Below are 26813 nucleotides of genomic sequence, written 5' to 3' on the forward strand. Positions count from 1 at the left end.
ACAAATAGGTAGGGCTGGGTATTGCCTAGTACCTCATTATACACCACGTATCCCAGCACAGGGTCCACTATACGAATCCCAATACAGCGAACTTGATACGATACACGTCCTGATACATGATATCCTTTAAAACTGGTGTTAACAGTTTACTAAAATCGTGTTTTAATTTAGTAGACTAACAAAATGCATTAGAATTTCATGTTCACAATGTCCTCAATATCAGAATAGAACTGTCCTACAATTAAGTCAGTTCATGTTGGCAATTTCGAATAACTTTATGTTGTTTTTAGCGTATCACGATACGCATCTCTGTATTGATACACGTATTGCCAAGAAGTCCATCACAATATTGATATATTCAGCACAGCCCTCAAGGCAAGGCAAGTTTATTTGAAGAGCACAATTTGTACACAAAGTGCTTCATGCAATAGGAAAAAAGATACATTAAAATCATAAAGACATGGCAGAAATCACAAAACCTTAATTTCTATTAATTGAATTTAACAATTTTGCTGACATGAATCATACATTTGGTCTGTGCTTAGCGATCCGCCAGATGGAGAACCAAATCTATTGGACCAAACTGTGCAGACACCCCAGACACTCTTTCCCATATTTATGTGACATTGCCAGTGTGACAGGTTTCTCCAGGATGAGCACATCGCTTTTAGATAGATTTTTTTTCCCATGTTTGACCGTCCTTCAGCCTCTGCACACGTCTGTGCTGAGCATATGTATCTTTTATGATGATTCTCTCGTCGGCGCCTCCGCCTTATGTGTGGTGCTTTTGCATCTTTAACAATAGACCCAGTCTCATCTGCCCCCTCCCTAGATTTAGCTTTCGCTAAACTAATTGTCACAGACAAAACTCAACCAAAGCTTTTAGTGTTAAAACTGGCTCTTGATCAGTGGGTAGGTGCACAAGGCTCTTCCTGGACTTTGCAGTGGTCTTAATGGCGACTGACACTCTGACCAGCGTTTGTTCAGACCTTCTCCACAGGCACTTGCTATGTGGCTGCGTGTGGGCTATTGTGTCGAGCGGAATTATTTACATGTTCATGTTCATGTTGTAATTGTGTCTAAATAATAGTTTTAGAATTGTAAAGAATTTCTCTATATTTACTTGACATTGCCAGCGTGACAGGTGTCTCCGGGGTGGGCACATCGCTTTTAGATTGATTCTTTCCCATAAAGAAACAAGACACAACTTTCCCACTCTTCATCAATCAGAACAAAGTGACCCTCTCTTTCCCATTTACCCTCAAGGTAATCAGTGGAGTGACTGCCTCCGCATGATCTGAAACACGCTGCTCAACTTCATCCATGCGTGCTCCGCTTACTCCCGCCGCTTTCAGCTCAGCGGCCACTGCAGCAGATACGGCCGGGCGAGAGACTCCATATCATGCTGCATTTTGCATCTTATTTCGGATATCTTGAGCAATAACAGATTATTAGTTATTTTCTCTCCCCCTTCCGATGCAAAGAAGTCGTGAGAATCTTCATCTGGGCCGGCGGGAGCCCGTTTCTCCGGCAGGGAGGGACTGCGGTTCTCCGCCTTAGATTTGCTAGCCATGTTAACTTTGTTAGCTTTGTTTGGTTTGGTCCCGTAGTGTTGCCAGAGTTCCTCTTTGGGATGAGGTGGGTCAAACGCTGATTTTAAAACCACGTATTGCAGCAGTGGTGTGGGTGCTTCAGCTCTAAGCGCCGCCTTGATCCAGAAGTCACAATTGTACATTTCAATGGCAATGGTGCTGGTTCTTCCTTGCAAGGCAAGTTTTATAAATTCGAAGTGCTCAACAGACCAAGAAAATATGCATTAAAGAGACATAATAGAAACAAACAAATAAAAACATAAATACTCAGTATACATTATATACAGGACAGTGCAGATAAAAATACGTCCACTCATACAGCTAAACAGAACTGTTTTACGCCTAGAATTGAACAAATCTGTAATTATTCCTGCTTTTTTTCCAATTTAAGCACACGTCAGCCAACAGTCCCCCTCAGATGAGTTTATCAGGTGTTATTTGTGGTTATTAAATCGCGTTACAGTGCGGCCTTTCTCTCTCGGATTACTGGCGTGCGTCCAGGCCCCCTCCTCACGGGACTCCTGCAGACTGTGCGTACGTGCCATATAACTGGTGCCAACTCGCGCTGTGCACTGCCTCTGCGCCGCACACTCAACCTCTGTCCGTCACAAACTGTTTATTTTCACACCGATGGGTCACTGCTTTTGCATCATGCGGCCCGGGACAGTCTGTGTGTGCAAACGTGTGGGTTTAATGTCACACGCCTTGTCAGTGCCGTTGAACGGATTGGGCTGACTGTTGACCAGGCCTTACATGTGCTTGAAGTATTATAGTAAAATATGCTTTTGTTGTGTGTGAGGAATTCCACAAATGCGAGTCAGTCAGGAATTGGAGCAAACCGTGTTGGAGAAGGTTGCGTTCACGGACTCCAATTAAACTCGGAAAACTGATAACAAAAAGGAAAAAAAGAAAAGAAAAACGTACATTGCACAAATTAAAGGAGCTGTAGATTCCTCTTTTTGTTGTTCTGCCAAACCATTTAGGTCACACTTATTCAGAGAATGACCCACTGTTTCATTGATATCACATGAACTGTGTGTATTTATTTATTTATTTTTCTCGCAAGGAAATCAAGACTTTTTGGGTGTTCAGGATTTCAGGGTTGTATGTTAAGATTTATTGCTATTCCAATCTCTGTCCGTGCATTATGACTGATAAAAATAATGTTATTGCTGTTATTATTTATGAGCTTAAAATTCACAAGTTTGCCCCTTCACTGAGCAAGATGTCCATCATTTTATACAGTTATATTATTGTTAGAAGAAATAAGCACAGAATAGCTTTTTGTATTTGGTTTTGAATACGTGAATGTAATCAAAATTCATTCTGAACCACAAGAACATTTAAAAAAATTACTGACAATTGCTCAGAAAGTATAGTTTTCACACTGTAACTATAACAAAGAACACCATTTTGCCTGGTGCAGCTGAATTGTGCCGGCCTCTGAATGCACTTATCACAAGAGCATTTCTTAGATCCACAATAATTACAGAAAATTGCTCTGATCCACTCAAGGGGAGGCTCAGGGTTTACACTGATGTTGTAAACTATAAACATGCACACAAGTCTTTATTTTGCATGTAGTGTATTTATTCAAAGCCTGCAAGAACAATACAATTTACAATTTAACAATCTTGTTGATGCAATCTGCTGTCAATGGGTAATAATGATGGCAAAAGTCCATTTGTAGTAGTTTGTAGTTTGGATTCTTCTGGTATCCATGCCATAAATAAGAATTGCCAAGACAATTCCACACGCTCTCCACCTCTTCACAATTCACACGACAAACTAAGGGACATTTCAGTACATCTCTATTTCAAGATTACTATTTATGGGGCTGTTGAGTTGACTGACTTGTTTATTACCATTTGCCAGAAGCCTGTGTTTGTTTGTTTGACCTGTGTCTCCCAGACCAGCTAAAAGCAGACTGAGATAGTTGTCCGGGGCAATCAAAACGTGGGCCCGCAGCAGACTTCATCAACTAAAGACCATTCACATAGTTACACCTTTGTTTTGAGTGATTTAACTGGATGATGTTATCATCTTATGGTATGTTGCCTGTCTGCAACTGCAACTCATGATTATTCTAGTAGTCAGCAAGTCAGATAAATAAAAGTCTGTCACCTATTTAATAGCACATTTAGATATTTTAAATCACAAGGGCTAGGCTTTGGACCACCTCCATCTTTTGATTGTCCTGCTCAGTCATGTAGGCCCCAGTCCCTCGGCACACTTATTGAGAGACTATCCCACTTTTTCATTGATGCATGATTTGAATTCAAAAGGGAAATGTACATCCTAAACACGATCAAATAAATATTCCACACAGGAATATGTTTTGAGTTGTAAAATTGTTATTATGAGCAATTGCTCATGTCTGTTTTGGATGAATAAAAATAATATATGCATATGCATTAACAGCTTAAATGCATTAAGCTTATATTCATGACATCTGTCCCACCGTGTCCCACCGTGTCCCACCATGTCCCACCGTGTCCCACCGTGTCCCACCACTCTGCACAACTTGTCCCATGTTTGCTAGAAATTGAGGTGGTCAACCTATTTTGTCAACGCTCTCTTCTTGGTGAAAATTGTAGCGGCTGGTCCATTAAGGGCGCTGGGGCGCCGCCCCCCCTGTCAATCTGCTAACTACATTTTTTGGTGTCTAAAAACAATATAATATATTCAGAAATATCTTATATTCTTATTCGTGTAAATGTGTAAAATAATACTTTGTTTGCGCGCCGTGCACTGCTGCCTGGCGCAGTCTGCGTCACTTTTCTACGTAGCCGTGGGGCGGTTTGAAAAGCGCCCCAGATCCCCATAGAAAATCAATGGGGATTTTTAGCCAATCAAATCACAATCAAAAGTGACTACGTCACTATGGTTTTCTCCATAGGAAAATAGCGACTTTGGGGCGCTCCAGAAAGCGCCCTTTTGAACGTAGTGTTTACGCCATGGAGCTACGCTTTTTACGCTAGAGACACGGACATGTGCGCGCGCCTACGCGGAAGTGCCACACACGCCGTGTTTTCCGTGTTTACGTCATGGATCTATTATAATATCTGGATAGGGTACGCCCCCTCTGCCTCTAGCTCCAAATTGAGTAGTGGCCACTCCGTAGAATGCAGCCTTTTTGTCGGACCATTTCAGGAGTTCGGCCTCTAAAATTACCAAACATGCTAAATTGTTTTTAGTCTAAAAATAAAATAGAAGGAATTTCACTCTTTAACTGTTTCTAAAATATGTCGGTGTAATCCCTCATTCGTCCAGGCGTGTTCCATAGTAGAAAAAGCTTCAGTTGTAGTCATCTGGACTCAGTTTGAAAAAGTAGACGTTTCGACTCTCATCCAAGAGTCAAATTCTGTTATTGACAATGACTCTTGGATGAGAGTCGAAACGTCTACTTTTTCAAACTGAGTCCAGATGACTACAACTGAAGCTTTTTCTACTGTTTCTAAAATACTTAAAAAATATTTTTTTAACCGTCCGGTGAACGGTGTACGCGCACCGAGCGCGCACGTGACCCTCATGAATGAGCCTCAGAAGAACATGTGACGGAAACTAAACACAAGCAGAAGAAAGTCACGAGACAAGAGCACGATACACGTAAGTTGTGTTTGTATGTCATTCCTCACGTTTCACACATCGTTCCATATGAAGTGTAAAACAACAATTACACAGTTAACACAAGTTAACACAAGTTAACACGAGCTAACGTAAGCTAAAGTTTAGCTACACAAAGATGCAACAACACGTCGTGATGGCTCGCGCTTCTGCAAATAAATAACTCATTATTTCTCCTACTAAATGTTCTAAGAGACAAAAGGTTAAGCACAGATCAAGGAAAACTAGAGAGAAGGGAAATAAAGTGATGTTTGTATTATGTGCTATAAAAAAATTCCAATAATTCAAATATAACCTGCTGAAATGTGTCATATCTTACACATACAAATGTAAACGTATGTAAAAGTGACAGTGGTGTACTTACAGGGGCTGAGACTACATTTAAGGTTTTATTACCCATTTCATAATGACGTGTGCTGTGTTTAAACAGCAAAGCACACGCTTGTTTTATATAGGAATGTCATGGATTTACTTCCATGGAATATGTAGAGATTTAGCAAACATGTCAGTTATGTTCTAACTTTTAAGGTTTAAACTTATGCATAAGTAAATTACTTTTGGTTCCAGCTTTAAAAATTAATGTGAAAAGAGGAACTTTTGTGTTACAGAGCGAAATGTAAATCTGTCAATAACATATTCCATTTAACTCCGTTAAATATGCATAATATATCAATGTTCTAATGAGTATCTTTCTCATCTTCAGAGTGCTGACCAGTGAGTTTAGTCTGTCTGTGCTGACCAGAGCTCTACAGGTCACTGCAGGTCACTGCAGACACAGAGTGATCTCAAGTAAACTCCTGACGACTCCAAAGCAAAAGGTATTTTGATAATAACTTGTGCCTCGAATCAGTACTTTGAATTTATAAAATGTCTGTTTTGTTATGACCAAAAAAAACTAAATGATAATTGTTCTTCAAAAGCGACACTCCTGTGTCACATGTGTATGTGAAGCAGCTTCAGGACAAACATGTGAAGTGTATGTTCTATGACTTGTATAAATCTAATACATATGAAGTGTATGTTATGTGACTTGTATAATCTAAAACATATGAAGTGTATGTTATGTGACTTGTATAATCTAAAACATATGAAGTGTATGTTATGTGACTTGTATAATCTAAACATGTGAAGTGTATGTTATGTGACTTGTATAATCTAAAACATATGAAGTGTATGTTATATGACTTGTATAATCTAAAACATATGAAGTGTATGTTATGTGACTTGTATAATCTAAAACATATGAAGTGTATGTTATGTGACTTGTATAATCTAATACATATGAAGTGTATGTTATGTGACTTGTATAATCTAAAACATGTGAAGTGTATGCTATGTGACTTGTATAATCTAAAACATATGAAGTGTATGTTATATGACTTGTATAATCTAAAACATATGAAGTGTATGTTATGTGACTTGTATAATCTAAAACATATGAAGTGTATGTTATGTGACTTGTATAATCTAAAACATATGAAGTGTATGTTATGTGACTTGTATAATCTAAAACATATGAAGTGTATGTTATGTGACTTGTATAATCTAAAACATGTGAAGTGTATGTTATGTGACTTGTATAATCTAAAACATATGAAGTGTATGTTATGTGACTTGTATAATCTAATACATATGAAGTGTATGTTATGTGACTTGTATAATCTAAAACATGTGAAGTGTATGCTATGTGACTTGTATAATCTAAAACATATGAAGTGTATGTTATATGACTTGTATAATCTAAAACATATGAAGTGTATGTTATGTAACTTGTATAATCTAAAACATATGAAGTGTATGTTATGTGACTTGTATAATCTAAAACATATGAAGTGTATGTTATGTGACTTGTATAATCTAAAACATATGAAGTGTATGTTATGTGACTTCTATAATCAAAAACATATGAAGTGTATGTTATGTGACTTGTATAATCTAAACATGTGAAGTGTATGTTATATGACTTGTATAATCTAAAACATGTGAAGTGTATGTTATATGACTTGTATAATCTAAACATGTGAAGTGTATGTTATATGACTTGTATAATCTAAACATGTGAAGTGTATGTTATATGACTTGTATAATCTAAAACATATGAAGTGTATGTTATGTGACTTGTATAATCTAAAACTGTGACATGTTCTGTTTGTCTCAGTCATACGATGGAGCTGAACGGTGCAGTTACTGAAGTACAGAAGACTGCGTAGCCATGAAAACAAAGTCTTGTTAAATACTGAGATATTCAGTATTTAACGCAATAACGTCACATTCATGTGCATATAACTGATGTAAAAAGAGTGTTTAGTTTACCATTATTATTAGTATTATTTTGTCTTACGCTGTTTTTATTTTATCTTTATCTTTATTTTCCCCCTCCATTCCTTATTAAGGTATGAGAGGTTCTGTCTATAGTTTTTGTTTATAAGAGTTCTTCTATTAAGATCGATCTATTAAGAGTGTTTTTTAAACTTCCTATAAGTTTTCTGTCCTTTTCCTCTGTATCTACTGTGTTGCAACAACAAAATTTCCTCATGTGTGGACAATAAAGGAATATTTTATCTTATTCAGTATGTTCTATTTGACTTATACAGGTTGTTTTATCATTGTTAATATTTTATGTTGCACTGAATCACCAAAGCAAGTTCCACTGTTTGTGAATTCTGTTCTTTGACAATTGCAATAAACCTTTTCTGATTCTATTAATGATGATGATAATAATGAACAGTGCACAGACTCAAACTCCTTAATAAGGGACTCCCACATTGTAGCTTTAAAACTCATTGGAGCTTTAAAACTCAACTAAAACTGGCTAAAATCAATTTATCATTTGTAGTTATAATCAGATTTGCATTTGTTGAACAAGTTCATTCATGTTCATTATTCTTATTAAATACATGAATAAACAAATGTGGTTTGTATTTATTAAAGATTGACATGATACAAAAACGACACAAAAGGAAACTGAATATAATTAAATACTGCTTAACTCAATTATGTAACAGAATCGATGATTATATTTTATATTTCTTCTCATCTGATTAAAAAAAATGCATATTGGCCCAATTATGTTATGCAAATTAATAACTGTAAAGTTAATAACAAAATTAATACCCAAACCAAAAACTTCAGAAAATGATGAGGACGTTATTACACCTCTAAATTGTCATTAAACCGGACTTTTTATCCTAACACTTCTTTATAATTCTCTTAAAAATCAGACCTTTACAACATGATACATGTATATTTATAGATGGATATAACAATCCATCATTATACGTTAAGTAAACACTATTTCAAGGCGAATTATTCCAAAAGTCCGTGTTGACTGTTCTCAGTCTTTCACGCTGCTGTGACGTGCGCGCTCCCGACGCAAAAGCCTTACGGCGATGACGTCACAAAAGTGGGCGTAAATGAGACAGTATTCAGGAAGTAATGCGGAACTAAAAAACTTTTTTGGAACCATGCGCCAATGAGCAGCTCCATAGGCTTCAATGGCGGCCATCTTGGCTTCCAGGGGCTTGGTTTACGTCTTAAAACTGCATCTACAGAGTCTGTGACAAAAGGTACGTCCAAAACGACTCAGAATGAGCTGCTCGACTGTTTGCTGGATTTATTTGTGTTGAAAGTGGCTGATTTCGTATCAATCCGAGCCACATGTGTCTGTCAAACTCCGTGCTCTGTTACCATGACAACAAACACGCAGTTTTTTTTTAGTTTATTACTTGCATAAGGCTAACGCTAAGCATTAAGTATAGCTTAACTTCTATTGATAAAAATATGTTTTTGTTATTAGAAAACCTATGAAAGAAAGTCATAAATGACAACTTTCCATAAAGCAATAATGTATTTGATGATTAAATATAAAAATGTAAACTGTTACACATGTAGGTCAGGGTAACTAATGCCACTTTTTGTATTTTTTGTGTTTTATTTCCTCTTAATGTAGTAATTGCTACTCTGCACTATAAGTGACAGTATCACTGAGATTTTTGATTTGCTCTTTTGGAGTGGAAATAAAGCGTGTTTACTTAATTAATTCAGTTGTTAATGTGTATTTAAGACATGTATCCATACAGTCAATGTTAAAAATTTCAATTTTGGACATTTAAAAAAACAAAAACACGGTCATGTCAAATAGCCCCCCCTATAATTTGTACCACCAGCCACCACTGAATCAGATGCTTATTTTTTCAGTTTGATTTAATAACACTGCTGACTTTTATTATAAACAGTATTTTGGCATGGGTCTTTGAGTCTGTATAGTCCATTTATAATAATCAAATCATTACTTTTGTGGTTGTCTAAATTCGATTCATCAGCCCCACACGCGAACACTCCTGAAGGGCTCGCCTGTGCCCTCTCAGTCCTCCTTTGTACGCGTGTTCCCTGAACGCGGCGCACTGGGCGAGTCTTGTGCGTGACGTCAGCTCGGGGCGGGCCGCCGGTTGGCCACAGTCGAGCCGCTCACTTCAGTGCTACAGGCGCCATGCTTCACGCGCAGAGAAACAGCTAGCAACGAAAAATGCCTCCAAAAGAGCTCGGCCCGGCCCAACATGCTCGGTCTACGCCGCTCGTCGGGGAGTTCCTTCTCTGGTACAAGATATGAAGCGGGAGAGCGCCTCTTAAAATGGCCTTGCTTTGAGTCAGACTTTTGCGTTTCGCTCGCTGCGGCGTGACACAACAGACGTCTCCAAAGTTGTCGGTGACGGCGCGGCGGAATTACGGGCAACATGGATCGGCAGCAGCAGCAGCAGAGCGACCTGGAGCGGGACAAACAGTACTGTGAACTTTGTGGGAAAATGGAGAACCTGCTCAAGTGTGGAAGGTGCCGGAACTCCTTCTACTGCAGCAAGGAGCACCAGAAACAACACTGGAAGGAACACAAGCTCAAATGCAAGGAGGCGGACAAGGCGCAGCAGAAGCAAGCCGAGCAGGCGCTGCGTCAGGCGGCGGCGGAGGAGGAGGAGGAGGACGGGGACGACGGGGACGACGGGGACGGGAGGACCCTGGACGGGAACGGACTGAACAAGACGCAGCAGCAGGAGGAGGAGGACACGGAGACGGAGCAGGCGGACGGGGACAACGCGTCTCTGCCCGCCGACGCGGACAGCGCGGAACACCGGCAGAACAGCACCGGCACGCCTAACGGTCAGACCAGCTCGTCCCTGAAGAAGCTCGCGCTGGACTACATCGTCCCGTGCATGGACAAGCACGGCATGTGCGTCGTGGACAACTTTTTAGGCGTGGATACCGGACACGGCATCCTGGACAATGTCAAGGCGCTGCACGACACCGGCAAGTTCACGGACGGCCAGCTGGTGAGTCAAAAGAGCGACTCCACCAAAGATATTCGTGGGGATAAAATCACGTGGATTGAGGGGAGGGAACCCGGCTGCGAGAAGATCCGCTTTCTCATGAGCCGCATGGACGAACTCGTCAGACACTGTAACGGCCAACTGGGAAACTACAAGATAAACGGAAGGACGAAAGTAAGTGTCGCGGCCGATTGTGTCCCCGAAAAGTGTGGCCGAAATCGTCTCGCGGGCTCCGTAGTTGGCGGGCGCACCTGCCCGCGAGGGTCCGACACGCCAAACTAACTAGCGACCACTTTACGCACCACACCGCTTGTATTCGCGTTCGCCTGATTCGACACGACGGTGGTGAACAAAGGTGAACGGGTCCCGCGTGAGTGCAGCGTGCAAAGGACAGGGAATGATTGAATGAATGGATGGATGGGTGGATCAGTTTGTTAACGCCGACCAGGTCATTAACTAGTTTAATTTTAATGTAGATATGCCAATTAGTGATATGCAGTGATTAATCGTAATAATTGTGACACTTAAAATAATCTAAATTGTGTATGCTGACTGTAGAAGCACGTCTAAAGAGCAGTTTAGTTCATAATAAATCCCGTTGACATTTTGATTTAATAATGACTAAGAGGAATAACAACAATCAATACTTTTAATTGTATTTGTTGTCTAGAAGCCTTCAGTGACCGTTATTCAATCTTTATTTAGTTTATGTATTTTAAAAGTCTCAGTGTACTATAGAAATAATCAAAAAACGAATTGCTGGCTAATTTATTTGTTAATGCAGCCCTTCTTAATTGACGAACCAGAGATTAAATCAAAGCTATTCAGGACTTTGGTGGGTAATGAATATTTTTTAAAATGAGCCTTTTTCATTTAAAATCACACATTTTCATTAAAAACAGTTAATTTTCGTCAGCTTGAGGACCTTTTGTGTCATTGCAATATTTTGCTTTTTGCCATATAAGTTCACGCCAGCCAATATTGCAATATCAATACTTTTGCAATTTATTGTGCAGTGCTTTTATTTAGAGGGGAACTTCAAACAACCCCTACTTTTTAGAAAAATACCCAGCGATAAACACATTTTCAGTCATGTGTCGGTAATTTCTGGCCGACATGAACCCAAATAAGATCAAGAACCTCTCTTTTCATTGGAGCGCTCAATACACATTGTACAGATAATAAAATGCATTTACGAGGGAGTGTAAATATTGTAAAATGCTTTGTGTTTAATCTGAGGCATGAGCAACTGAATCATAATCAAACTGAGTCATGAGAGATATGGTTTTCTACCTCTGCTAGTTACTTTTAGGGTGAATTACTAAGTTAATCTTGATACTAGTTGTGCCAATGATCTATGTATTCTATATACTACATATTAGGGCTGCAATTTAATCAGAATAATTGTGACTTATTGACTATTAAAGCATTCATAATCATATATTGATATTTTTCGTCTTGACTAGTACAGACTGTAAAACACATGAAAAAAAGCTTTTAGAACAAAAACTGCAGCATTATGAAATCAAAATGTCAAAAAAAGAGTCGACAATTAGATTTTTTTCATAAATAGGTCAACATATTGCTTTTATTTAGTTGGAAATATTGACAAATCTCAGTGTACAACAAGAATCATTGTTTTGGTCGACACGCATCGTTCCAAACAGGTCGATTTTATTATATTTTCAATAACAACGTCAACTGAACAGACAATAATTGAAATCATGTTCTTTCATTTTGCACTTGTGGTGACTAACTCTGCAACCCATGACTTGTATATTTTGCAGTTTGCTGTAGATTTTAGTTGATGCAGTTTCTATTTTGACGAAAAGAGGCCATAAAAACTGCAATAAATAGTGACTGTTGGAGGATTTCAGTGATTAATGAGCTCAAACTGGTACAGACCTGTCTTTTGGTGCTCTGATCATGTTCTTTTGCGTTTAATTATTTCTCATCGTACCGGTTTGATCCTCCTTCCTTCCTTCCCGGGTTTAGTTGTAGATCAGTCCCGATTTGGGCTGTCGTAAAATATGTGTCGGAACAATTGTGAAATTCTTTAAAGTGTTTGTTCCAGTTTGTGTCCGAACCACATTTGCATACAACGTTGTGACCCAAAACAATGCAGCTTTAGTGTTGTGTAGCGAATGGCAGCGCCTGTAGCCGTGACTCGCTTCTGCTTCCAACCCATTCCTCCCGCTGAAACTAAAGTTAAAAGACCAGTTTGTCACCAGACTGAAATATCTGTAACTTTATTTAAGCGTCAAGGCAGAGGTCGAAGGTCGTTTAAGGTCGCTGGTTTCATGGTCGTTTGGGTTTAACCACCGCAAACACGTGACGCTGTGATTGGTTTAATCTTGACAGGAATCGCCCAGATAAATCGTATTATCGATGTTATTTATTCTTTTAGGTAGACTTTACCACGATAAATGACCCTGGAATGAAGTCTTTGCGGCTTATATTCAATATAGGATCAAACCTAATGTGAATGGTTTCATATCTTAACAACGAGTGTATTTTCATATATTGTCAATAGACGCACAAGAACTTTAAGTATAATAAGTATTAATTCCACATCAAGCAATATTGACAAATTTTACGACCTCTTTTTTTATTTTACCAATGTTGGATGATGTGTTGATTACAATCTATCTCCAGCTACAAAAAACAGTTTATTTTTATTTAGATGAATCGATTTGTTGTTTGAATCGTAACAGGCCCAAGAATATAACTTTTTTTTTAAAACAAATTTTGACCTGTGAAGCTTAAAGGCGTAATGGACGATTTTTTGGCCCAAATCTGAGTCTCATTTTTCTTCCCTAATAAACACATGCGGGTGTTGTGTCAGTCCGCACGGGGGAGTGCTCACTTCCGCCTGAGTTCTCAAATCAGCGAAAAATTGTCCATTACGCCTTTAAGTGATGCTGCTTTAGAACGGCCTAACATATATTCACAGACAAAATGGTTTTCTCATCAAAAACACTCCATTAACAAACAAATGTCCGTTATTTTATTGTAATTCTTGCTCCGTCCAAGTCCTAAACCTCTTCTCTCTCAGCAAATGTCATGTTTTAGCGGCTACATATTGTCCATATATTCATTATTCCATTACTAAATTACGATATTCTCAAAAACTAAATAACTTTTCATAGCCGTAAAGCCATCAAAAATGCGCTAAAACATTCATGCACTTTGTGTTGTTGTCAGGTGGTGTCCAGAATACATGGGCTTGGTCTCCATTACAGAATTAGTGTCATATTTTATGGACAGTGGATCGACTTAAATCTAAAATGTCTTGACCTTAGTGGAGATGTTAACTACATGTTTAAGATGGAAAAGCTCAATCACCAGTAATTTTTTTAAATAGACCAAGTATCCATTATTACACATCATCTCACATATATTTTGCTACATAGAGTTATTTAGCACTGGGAAAACCTATTTAAATCATTTTATTTAGTATGATGTCCCTTTTTATTTATTTTAGATTTTTTTTTTTTTTAACAGCCATTTTTAGGTTTTATGATGACATACAAAAAGCATAATTTATTTTCAAATTAATTTATCGTCGCTCTTGTTTTTTGACAATGGAGAAGCAAATTGAACTGAAACTTGAATCGATTCAAGTTTCAGTTGACATTTTGCCGTGACTCGTGTGGTTGAGTGTGAACTTGGGGGGGGGGGGGGGGGGGGGGGGGGGGAACCGTGGGCCGCTGTTTTCTCATTCTTTGAGGTTTCCGTGGAGGGCAAAGGTGGATTTATTTTAAGGCACAGATGGCGAGTTATTACTTGTTCCTTTTTATTTATTGTCCAGCTGAGCAGAGTTGCACTTTCTTTCGGCTGCAGCGTCGCGTGTGACCTGTAACTTCTAACTGGATCCGGTGACCTCATGCTGAGATGCTGACCCAGGACGGGAGGGGCCTTGTGTTTTCAACTGAAATATTGCCAAACAAAGTGCATATTTTGGTTTGCTGCAGGCGAACCCTTTTTTATATTTGCAAACTATATTCATAAAACTGTCAACAGATATGTCTTAGTCTATAGTTGCACGGATTGGACCTGTAACTGTTCCTACAGCATAGATCTACTGCTACAACAAATGGAAAACTAGAAATGATAATGTACTTGCATTGTACATGGTGAATTATTTGAGTAAAATACAGTTATTCGCTCCCTCCATAGGTCATTTTGCTGTAATTTGATTTTTTCTGCTATTTATTTAGTCTCATATCTTGTCTAAAGCACATAATTGCTATTCCCTTTGAATTTGCATGATATTTAGTACTCTCAAACTCTACAGAAAACATCCTCCAAGCGTCAGTAAACAGTTATCTAGTCATACTGAGCAGTAGTTCTGGAATTTTCTTCTTTTTCAGCGACTTCCTCATCTTCGTTTATCTCGTTTTGTGTCCTGAAAACTTTGCTTACGCTCAAACAAGTCAAAATGTTTCCTAAATACCTCACCCTAGCCAAACGCACGATGCAGTTTTGTGAATGAAGCCGGCGGCGTGGCCTAGTGAAGCGCTGCTCAAAATGACTTTGCATGCTTAGCAGTTGTGACGCTATTTTTAGCCCGGTGCTGGGTGGACGCAGCTGCCCACTGTGCTACGCTAAACCCTCCTGCAGAACTTTGACTTCCTCACCTACTGCCCTCCATGTGCTTGGCAAAACACGCTGGCCGCCGACCAGGCCCGGGCCAGCGTGACTTGTACAAAAGTGGACTTCCGGCCGAGTATCAATAGCTCAAAGGCTCTTGAGACAATGCAGAGCGGCTCCGCGTCGGGAGAGATAGAGGAAAAGCGTTTTGCCCAAATAGTTACTTAATGTCATTGTCTCCGTTTCCCCGTTTTCACTTGATAACATCGTGGAAAGTCGCAGGCAGCCGCACGTGTTTGTTTCTGCTTTGTGACGGCTTTGAAGCGTTACATAAAGGCGTGTATTTACTATAACGTTCGGCTGTTAGACCCCTGTGTGACAGCCCCAACAGTAGTCTATCGTAATCAAACCGAAATCGCTATTTGAACGGACGCACTTGGCAAATCGCGAATGATGCCAGTTTTGAGGGGCCATCATTTTCTCCACAAAAATATCTAATTCTGCATAAAAACTGCCAGCTATAGTTCATATCTGAGCAAATATGCTCTGAAATGCATGCGATTCTTTTAATAGTTTTGTCTATTCATGAGGCTATTTCAGTTGTTCGCGTTTAAATGTAAACTTTGAACACAAATCTAATCGCAATTCTTGTCAGAAAAATCACATATTTTTGCTAGATCGTTTACTGAATTTTATTTTTATTTATCATCGTACACATGGTAGAAGAAATGTTTGGAGCGTGTACGTAATGAAGGAACATTCACGTAATGAAGGACAAAATAATAACCATGATATTGTCATTTCAATCTACACTATCTGGCCTTATGTCTTATAAACTTAAAATAAAGTTTAATTTCATAACGTTGATCAATCACTAGAGCCTAACAGTGTGAATAAAAGAGTATTTCCTAGTTAAGTTATACAATAATTGTGAATATCTGTGTTTCTTGTCATAATTATAACAGTTAAATTGGATATTATTGTAAATTCTTCATGCATTTCGAAAGATGCTAAAAATACAAACTGTGGATCCCTTTGATCTGAAGTTAAGTTTGTGTTTGATGTGTGTTCGGCTCAGGTTTAGACATGACTTTGATTCTTCAGTTTATTCAAGCTCGATGATGATTTCTTCTCATTTAGTCACTCCTGTTTTACACTGTTGGGGGTTAAATGTTACTGCCATTGGCCCAAAGTAGTTGTTTTCAAATGAACTGCGTGTTCAGAAACACTACCTTCTGTGGACCTCTGACCTTTGACCTGTCTGTGCAGTGTCAGTGTGTGTCATGTCAGCAGCAGTCGTTCATAATGTGGCCTTATAAACGTTCATGCCTGAGCTTTACATAAGTCCTGTTCAAAACGTCGTGCTGTCCTTTCGCGTAACTCGATAAGTGTTTAGCCGACATTGCGTCGCTTGTTATAGAAGTCAAACATTTGGACGTAGTCACCGGGGGATTGAAGTGTCAAGCCCAGTTAGAGCCGTGTGTTGGGCAACGGATGCCTGTGCAACACCAATGGAGTTTAGGAAAGTTCATGTGGGATGTTCTGTTCAGTATCCATTCTTGTTGAAATGAGTTCTAGTTTTGAGACTAGCTCTAGTTTGTCATTGTCCGGTTTCTTTTTACATTTCATATTATAATAACTGATGCATCTAAACTACATTTTATTTACACCTACCAAAATGCTGGTTAAGATTAGTTGGTTAATCGATTATCGTGATTATTCAGAGCACAATACAATCGTAAGAACTAAAAACTATTATTCGTTATTAAACATGACTGTTTTAGAAGCAAGGTTATGTCATTTCTATTCAATCTGGACCCAAAAAGTACACCTAAATGTAGAACTCTACTTTTGCATTCAGAAAGCTTGAGTTCATGAAGCTGGTCACATAGTATCGGGACAGTAATGTATTGGAATGAAAGAAAATCAAATGTGTCAGTATTGATCGTTTTATTGTGATGTTTCTGCTCACATGAATCATAATGCAGAAATTAGACATTGTGACACCCTTATTTCCATCAGCCAATAATATTGTCAGTAAACCGCAGGTGCCCACGTTGTAACATGAGATATTTACACATAAATATAGCGCCTGTTCTTGACGTCTTCTTCTACAGTGTGTCAAACACTTGCTCTTTTTGCTAGTTTGCCCCCGGTGGCCATTGGCCTGTAAAATCGATCAATTAGACGCACGGTTGTAACGACCGCAAGGTTCAGAGTGTGGGAAAAAGTCAGAAAAGTACGGTATTTACATTTAGGTAAATTCTTTTGACAATAGATTGGAGAAAAAAAGAATAATTATAATTTTGCTTCTGAACTCGTCACAAATGTTTTTTGGGTTCTTACGATTATATATATATTGTGACCTGAGTAATAACGATTATCTGTTAACTTAATAATTTTGACATCCCTACTTCACATGTGGGCTCACATATTAGCAGTCAATCGCAAAATTAGGGAATGAGGCTTATGAGGAAGTTGTCCATTGACCTAAATCCTAAAGCTCTATAGAGTAAGCAGCAGGCTGGAGGAGGTCATGTGATGCCGGGACGGGGCCGGTCATTGGACGGTGAGCTATAGGCGGTAGTGCTGGGTACTGCCAAGACCCTCGCGATACGATACGTATCCCGATACATGTATATTCCGATATAATTCCCTCATTACGATATGTATCCCGATACATTTTGGAAAAATGGGTCATGTTTTTACTCTGAATAAGAAAATGTATGAAATATCATGTTTATCCACAAAGCACTTATTTATAAATCCATTCTGGTCTAATAACTTCATACATCCAACCAACTGATCCAAATAGGAATATAAGGAACACATTCTAGTAAAGTATTGCATGTTTCTTGCCAAACAATTAACATGGTCTGAACATGCTGCAGCAGCATCTTCTGCACAGATCAGCTTCTGATCAGGTCCACAGCTGCTTCTTGCCTCGGCCCAGAGGAGCGTGGCCCAAACAGCAGATCAAAGGTACTATTCCACCTTATTTAAAGCTTACAGGCCATTTCTTCGAAAATATCGATACTGTGACTCAGTATTGATACGGAGTATCAATACTGTTTGAGGCCTGCACCTCGCATGCCAAGCTCCTTCCGTCATATTGTTCTGCCATCAAACACTTAACAATAAGGCCAGTTGTTTACTGCTCTGGAAACACATGTCAGAGGTCGGTCATAAATCTGACGGTGGTTATGAATTGACCCAAGATACTGGATTAAAGCTCGCCAATATAACTTTACTCTCGCTCAGAATCCTCTTCATGTAACGACTCCATGAGGCTAAATTATACACGGCAACATTCTGCTGTATTTGAATGAGAAATGAGCCATTAAGTAATTGATGTTTTTAGCCAGATGGATTACATTGTGTACCTTTTAAGACCTTTTTGTGAGACGTATCCATTAGGCATTAAGTTAATTATTTATTTGGGTGTTGTTGATGTTTTTAGTTAAGTAAAATTAGTAATTAATTAATGTGTTCTTCTTAGAGGCATTAATGCATTTCTATACTAGAAAATGCAATTTGTGTTTTAATGATTTGGTTTAGGGCTGCAACGATTATTCGTGCTAATCGAATAATTCGATTACAAAAAAGCCTCGATTATCATTTTATTGATTCGATGCTTCGTTTAATTTACATATTTTATTAAAAACACGTGAATCTGTGGCGCGCGGAGCACACGGAACGACTTGTGGCGCTTTTGTTTCCCACGGAGCTTCTTCCTGAAGCAGCTGAAGCACAACAGAGAGAGCGGCGTGTTTTAAACTCACGAGTGTGACTCATGGATCTATTATAGCTGCGACCGGGAAGAGTTTTGTTGTGTAAAAGAGCAGGTTCCGCGCGCCGCCCGCTCCAGCCTCCGCGTCCTCACCGCGCCACCTCGAACCCCCGCTCCACACTCGCTCCACACTCGCTCCACACTCGCTCCACACTCGCTCCACACTCGCTCCACACTCGCTCCACACTCGCTCCACACTCGCTCCACACTCGCTCCACACTCGCTCCACACTCTGCTCCACTCTCTGCTCCACACTCTGCTCCACACTCGCTCCACTCTCTGTTCCACACTCGCTCCACACTCTGCTCCACACTCGCTCCACACTCGCTCCACTCTCTGTTCCACACTCGCTCCACACTCGCTCCACACTCGCTCCACACTCGCTCCACACTCTGCTCCACTCTCTGTTCCACACTCGCTCCACACTCGCTCCACACTCGCTCCACACTCTGCTCCACACTCTGCTCCACACTTGCTCCACACTTGCTCCACACTTGCTCCACACTCTGCTCCACACTCGCTCCACACTCGCTCCACACTCGCTCCACTCTCTGCTCCACACTCGCTCCACTCTCTGCTCCACACTCGCTCCACACTCGCTCCACACTCGCTCCACTCTCTGCTCCACACTCGCTCCACACTCGCTCCACACTCGCTCCACACTCGCTCCACACTCGCTCCACACTCGCTCCACACTCGCTCCACACTCGCTCCACACTCGCTCCACACTCGCTCCACTCTCTGCTCCACACTCGCTCCACACTCGCTCCACACTCGCTCCACACTCGCTCCACACTCGCTCCACACTCGCTCCACACTCGCTCCACTCTCTGCTCCACACTCGCTCCACACTCGCTCCACACTCGCTCCACACTCGCTCCACACTCGCTCCACACTCTGCTCCACACTCGCTCCACACTCGCTCCACACTCGCTCCACACTCTGCTCCACACTCTGCTCCACACTCGCTCCACACTCGCTCCACACTCGCTCCACACTCGCTCCACACTCGCTCCACCCTCGCTCCACACTCTGCTCCACACTCTGCTCCACACTCTGCTCCACACTCTGCTCCAGACTCGCTCCACAGTCTGCTCCACACTCGCTCCACACTCGCTCCACACTCGCTCCAGACTCGCTCCACAGTCTGCTCCACAGTCTGCTGCTCTGCTCCACAGTCTGCTCCACAGTCTGCTCCACAGTCTGCTCCACAGTCTGCTCCACAGTCTGCTCCACAGTCTGCTCCACACTCGCGCCACACTCGCTCCACACTCGCTCCACACTCGCTCCACACTCGCTCCACACTCGCTTCACAGTCTGCTCCACACTCGCTCCACACTCGCTCCACACTCGCTCCACACTCGCTCCAGACTCGCTCCACAGTCTGCTCCACACTCGCTCCACACTCGCTCCACACTCGCTCCACACTCGCTCCACAGTCTGCTCCACAGTCTGCTCCACAGTCTGCTCCACAGTCTGCTCCACAGTCTGCTCCACAGTCTGCTCCACACTCGCTCCACACTCGCTCCACACTCGCTCCACACTCGCTCCACACTCGCTCCAGACTCGCTCCAGACTCGCTCCACACTCGCTCCACACTCGCTCCACACTCGCTCCAGACTCGCTCCAGACTCGCTCCAGACTCGCTCCAGACTCGCTCCAGACTCGCTCCAGACTCGCTCCAGACTCGCTCCACACTCGCTCCAGACTCGCTCCACACTCGCTCCACACTCGCTCCACACTCGCTCCACACTCGCTCCAGACTCGCTCCAGACTCGCTCCAGACTCGCTCCAGACTCGCTCCAGACTCGCTCCAGACTCGCTCCAGACTCGCTCCAGACTCGCTCCAGACTCGCTCCACACTCGCTCCAGACTCGCTCCACACTCGCTCCACACTCGCTCCACACTCGCTCCACACTCGCTCCACACTCGCTCCACACTCGCTCCACACTCGCTCCACACTCGCTCCACACTCTGCTCCACACTCTGCTTCCCTGTCACACTCGTACGTTTCAAACATGCCACACGCTCCTCTGCGGCGCCTTGAAACGGCAAATACATCTATGGAAACAGCAGGAGGAGCACGACCGTGTTATAATAATCTGATGTGAAACAAAAAGTCTGCGATGACACGGAGCCAACGCCGTAAAGTGACAAAATGTAGAGCCACAGCTCCAAACACCAGCATCACTGTCGAACACACACAATGTTTTGCAAACTAATGTCTTATTTTAAGTTATGTGACAGAAACGCAAATATATTCATACTGTTACAGTCTGGTGACAAGTTTATTAGCGCTTTATATATTTTCTTTATATATTCTTTATGTTCAAACAGAACACTTGGACTGGTGAAGTGAAATGTTGCTGTTTTGGGGACAAACTTATGTGAAATTAAGAATAAAATGTGTTTTTTTAGGCAGAAACTCAATTTGTTATTTGTTTATTACAATGAACTATAACTTTTATTTAAAAAAACGATTTAATTATGCTTTTAAATAGTTTACGGATTGTACAAAAAATTAATTGAAGAACAATCGATAGATTAATCGATTACTAAAATAATCAATAGCTGCAGCCCTAATTTGGTATATAGTTCCAAGATTGGAGGTAATGTAAAGGTATTATTGCTTTACCTGGAATGTTTCACAGTATGGCATTAAACATCTTGCATTTATTCAGTTATTTGAGTTTTGTGGCCAAAGGTTCACCTGAAGCAGTGAAAAGGCTTCATGCATTTGGGTGTGAGGGCTTGTGTTTATCTGTGTGTTTACTACGCTGTGACGGTCAGAGCAGCTCCTGGCCCAAGTCCAAGTGGAGCCTTGAGAAAGGGGCTCGCTTTTTCATTCTTTTTATTTATTTATACAGTGAAGACTCAATGACAAGTTCTTTATCATGGGTACTGTTAAAACACAACACTGTTTTAAACAAACAAACACAGGATATACAAATGAAACTCCAATAAAACATTCCATAAAATTAAGAACTACATAAAAACGTACTTGCACATACACAATGAGATGGTTATATAAGTGCACCAGCACTGCGGGTAGTCCTTGACCAGTGCTATAAAATGATTCAATTTAAACACTCTGTGTTTTGTTCCATAGGAAAGTGAACGCCTTTTTTCTTGTCTCTGTGTTAAAACGATGTGTCTGTAAGACAAAAACTGTCCTGAGACCTTGAGTGGTGACAACTTGATCAGAGGTGCAACAAACTTGCCAACAAAAGCCTTATGAACAAACACAATTTCAATGCTGTTCTCTTCTTGCATCCAATGATTCTATTATAGAATATAAATAAGAGTGTCTGTGTGTCTGTGTGTCTGTGTGTCTGTGTGTCTGTGTGTCTGTGTGTCTGTGTGTCTGTGTGTCTGTGTGTCTGTCTCTGTCTGTCTGTCTGTCTGTCTGTCTCTCTGTCTCTCTGTCTCTCTGTCTCTCTGTCTCTCTGTCTCTCTGTCTGTCTGTCTGTCTCTCTCTCTGTCTGTCTGTCTCTCTGTCTGTCTGTCTCTCTGTCTCTCTGTCTGTCTGTCTCTGTCTCTCTGTGTCTCTGTCTCTCTGTGTCTCTGTCTGTCTGTGTCTCTGTGTGTATCTATATCTATCTCTCTAGCCTGGATTAACTGTGTTCTACAATTAAGAGGAAAATACATTCCATTTCTAAAAAAGAATGACAATCTGTTTTAAGATTATTTGTCACCTCTTGTACGTGTTTGTTGAAAGAGTTTATCATCGATCCAGATGCTCTAGTTTATTCACATCACTTGTGTCACATTCTAATTGTATAACATTCTATGTCACGTTCTGTGGCATATTTACAGTCAACAGTTTTGAGTTAGGATTTGATGAAAGATTTGCATCTCAAACCTTCTTAAGCTATAAACAGATGTGTATGTCATGGCTGTTTACTTTTTAAAATCTGAGAGACACTGATACAAGTCAGAGGCAAAACTGGTTGGATTTGATCAAAAACCTATGAAAACCAGACCTACATCTATGTGCCCCAGTAATGCACACATTGAATTTACACAATAACGTTTGGCATGGAAAGACGTCTAACAACGACCTCTTAATAATAAAGTTCAGACTGATCTGCTTGGGCAGTTTAGTATTATTGTGAGGGAAGATTCTTAAAACGGTAAACTTTACAGAATACATTTCGATTGCCTGGCCTTTCATATCGACCCGTGCAGTCGAACAGTGCTGCTGCGGCTGTTATGAAAGTCCTTTGGCACCGGGAGGTTTCAGCGGCTCATCCTCTAAACTCTGATCTCATTTACTGTGGCTGTGGGTGGAGGCGCTGTGGGTGGAGGCGCTGAGTCAGACCCAGAAACTACTGCAACCAAACGCTCTGCACTGCTGAGGTGGAACGCTTTCCAAGGGCTGTGCTTTTAATCACATTTGAACTGAATTGAGAGCCAATCATTTCAAGTTGTCAGTAATTAGCTTGGGAGTTTTTAATGGAGAAGTCTAAAGTAAATCCTCAGTAAAGCGGTCGTTTTGGACGTCCAGACTTTAGCTCTTTGGATGATTACTACGGAGAAATAAATTGATTGTTTGTATTTTCCATATCGACCAGCCCTTACCTCTGTTAATTTACTTAAAAATCATGTATTAAAATAATAATGTATTTCATCATTAGAGGCGTTTGCATCAGGAGTCTGTCAATCCCCAGATCCTGCTGGTCCAGATTGTTCTCCTCCACTCCCCAAGGGCATAGACTTGCTAATGTAAATATTACCCTGAATAAATTTGATTTCATGGATAAATTATTCATGAAAGGCAAGACGGGGCCTGGTTAGAACTCGGATGGGAGCTTCTGTTGTCGTGTTCTTAGTAGGGCTGCCGTGGTGAAACCATTTCCATTACTGTAACTGTGCATGACTCAGCACTAGGGCTGAGCAATTAATCAAAAGATCGACAGATCAAGATCGAGTCAGTGTCTCTGTCAGTCAAAACATGTGGTTTAGAGCAGAGGTCCGACTTTGGAGGAAGAAATGTTCATGAAATCGTTACTAAAGGCCAAGTTTTATGTTTTTGGAAAAATAAATAAAATCTTGAATGATAGCAACCAAAAATAACAGCAGGCATAAGTGACAGTATGCATGTGTATTGCAATATTGCGGTTACTTGGGCAAGACACTTCACCCACATGGCCCGCTCTGGTGTGTGAGGGAGTGAGTGATGATGGTTGGAGGGGCTGATGGCACAGATTGGTTGGTCTGCCATTCTAATGATTAATTAATGAACTGAGATTGTGAATCGCACATGTCAACTGTGACATCTTTTAATTTTCTTTCATTCCCATACGTCTAACATGTTAAATGGTTAAATGTTCACATTTATATTGCACTTGTGAATGCTGTAAGAAAAATAATCCACACAAATCCCATGAACAACAACATGCAAATGTTGCCCAAGCAGCGTGACAGTGTCCACCAGTCAGTTCTCCAAGTGAAAAGGGAAGCAGCACTTTTCACAGCGAGTCAGGGCCGTTATGAGCCCAGCTGAGCCAGCGAGGAGCAGCCTCAGACTGTGATCACGCTCTGCCTCTCACTGCTGGGTTTGGGGGTAAACCAGCCACACACATGCTCACCCAGAGCCCTGCACCTCTCATCGGCCTTGCCTCTGGGCTGCTCCTGAGGCACAGCTTTTGGCCCTAGGGAACTAAATCTCTCGCAACTAGAAAAGTTGTGTAGTGTCCCCCCAGCTTGACTCATCATTTCTCCAACAGCAGACGGAAGCAAACTTCTGACTCTCCATTTGCAGATCTTTGCATTTTACATCTAGCGCTTGCATTTCCTCTAAAGCACGCAGCATATTGAGGGTGAAGGGAAGCGGCTGGATCCTATATGCCCCCTATTGTTCACGGGACACAGTAAAGAAGAAAAGAAATAACTGGGTCATTGGCTCTAACAGGGATTTCCTCTGGAGGCCACAGCTCTATCCCGCTGACTGAACAGGACCGGCCCGAGAAGAGGCCCCTGGTCACTGGTTCCCACAGTCCACACTCTTCAGGACGCACACTTTTGAATCACTTTGAGTGGACGCTCTCGATCAAGAAGGAATCCATTCTTGAGGTTTTCTATCTGCTTACATTCAGACTAACATGGAATCAATGAGTATCGGACCCAACTCCATTGCCCCATCTAAAGAACATATTGTAATTGTCTTTGTGGTAGATTTATGCTTTTATATTTGTTTATGTTTCAGCTAAAACATACACATTGGATCATGTTTTCTGGGTCTAAAAAATATATATTCATAGCAAGGAAAATGTATAACAAAACATACAGAACTTGGATAACAAAGTAATTAAACAAAGCAATGACCATTTATAACTCTTAAATATTTTAAGGCATATAAGCCAGAACTTTCAAGAGGAATAATATCAAAATTATATAAATGCATTCATCTGGACAATCATTCTACTCCATATAGTATTTTGTTTTGACAGACTAATAACTATAATTACTTCACTTTTGTTACTTGTTTAAAGGAAATTTGTTTCTGCAATATTATTAGTATTTGACATGGTCACCGATTTGACTATTGAAGTGTTACGTTTGTGCAGTGGTTTAAGAAATACTGCTGTTAAAATGTATTCAATTCTTTGAATATAGTGGCATAGCTCAGAATATCATGTGCAATACTGATTTCTGCATGTATCACAAATGGAGATATCGAATCGTGAGGAACACTGTGATTCTCAGCCCACAGTGCGAGGCTCTTTTTCTTTGTTTCTTTTTCTCTGTATGAAGTGGAGCATTCAAAAATTGACCTCATGTTAGTGTAATATTCAAAGCAGTGGCTGGATGTGGCTTTGAGACAGTGCGATATTGTAGTAGTAAGTTTATGTGTGAATGTTGCTTGAGATGGGTTCAGAGATCCAACATAGTTTACAGTAAGTGCTGAGCGCGTGTCACTTTGATCAGATATGCTGCCGCTTCTTGTCAGGCATGATCTAGTCTGAGCCTGATTTATTTGAGCTTGACTTGCACATGTCTGAGGCCTTCTGTGAGACTGAGAAAAATAAACAATAGTACATGCCTGATGGGACGGAGATAACAGTCTTCAACACAATGGCAGGAGGAGGCTTTCCCACATAAACCGTAACAATGAGACAACTGGCAAAAGTGGTACTTTTTTAGCAGTAGAAGAACAGGATTCCTTAGTCTTAGGTGCGTTCACACTTGCCCATAAACCACATCAAAACTGGGATTAAACAAGGACTAAGTTTGAAACTAATCCTGGACTAGAACAGGACCAAGCCAAGCCTATATCTGGACTAGGGCGGGGCCATATCATACCTTTCACATTGATACAGTGTGATTTGAATGAACCGCGCATGCTCAGTACCATTGTTTTTGACCTGAAGCACATGGAGCTTTGGAGAGGGAGAAAGCAGATTGACTGACAGATGAACCAGAATTTGGAGAAAATATATTTCAGCAAAACTGCTTTGTACCAGCGCCATAACACAATAACACAGGAGAGGGACTACAGGCCTCTCACAGTATATCATATACATATGTATATACATATCACATACTATATATAAAGGCAGATGATGCATGTGTATGTTATAACATAACATAATTCATTGTCAGACTTGTTCAGAGCATTTCTGCTATGAAATTGAATTGATTACAACTGTGTATCTGTATTAGCATTAGCATGCCGGCCGGGGCAAGCTTTGTAACTCCCTTTTGCTGCCAGTAGATGAGTTCTAACTCCATTCATAATTAAGGAACTTCTCTTACTAATGTAGAGGGAAGTGCAACTAAGGGAAGGACTTTCAGTAGATGCATTATTTTATGTTCTAACATATGAAATGGCATAACAAAGATAGTAAAGAGCATGTTGAAAGGCCATTAACAATACAAATAATGCATAAT

The 26813-nt window shown here is 40.8% G+C and overlaps 1 protein-coding gene across 4 annotated transcripts in view; it reads left to right on the top strand.

Annotated features, from left to right (window-relative positions):
- The first annotated feature begins 9651 nt into the window (after window positions 1–9651).
- Window positions 9652–26813, top strand: part of egln1a (egl-9 family hypoxia-inducible factor 1a) — a 35251-nt gene continuing 18089 nt past the window's right edge. For 2 of the 4 annotated variants that reach the window (XR_011925334.1, XM_072436573.1), the window contains exon 1: window positions 9661–10711. Coding sequence is in view for 3 of the 4 variants with exons in the window: in XM_072436573.1 (XP_072292674.1) it covers window positions 9953–10711 (759 nt within the window). In the remaining variant the exon portion in view is untranslated. Of the gene's footprint in view, window positions 10712–26813 lie in introns of all 4 variants that reach the window. The other 2 variants (XM_072436575.1, XM_072436576.1) reach the window with 2 other exon arrangements.

The sequence above is a fragment of the Eucyclogobius newberryi genome, unplaced genomic scaffold (genome assembly GCF_026437365.1).
Source record: "Eucyclogobius newberryi isolate DKJ021-1_F unplaced genomic scaffold, fEucNew1.0.hap1 SCAF_8, whole genome shotgun sequence".
Classification (NCBI taxonomy): Eukaryota; Metazoa; Chordata; class Actinopteri; order Gobiiformes; family Gobiidae; genus Eucyclogobius; species Eucyclogobius newberryi.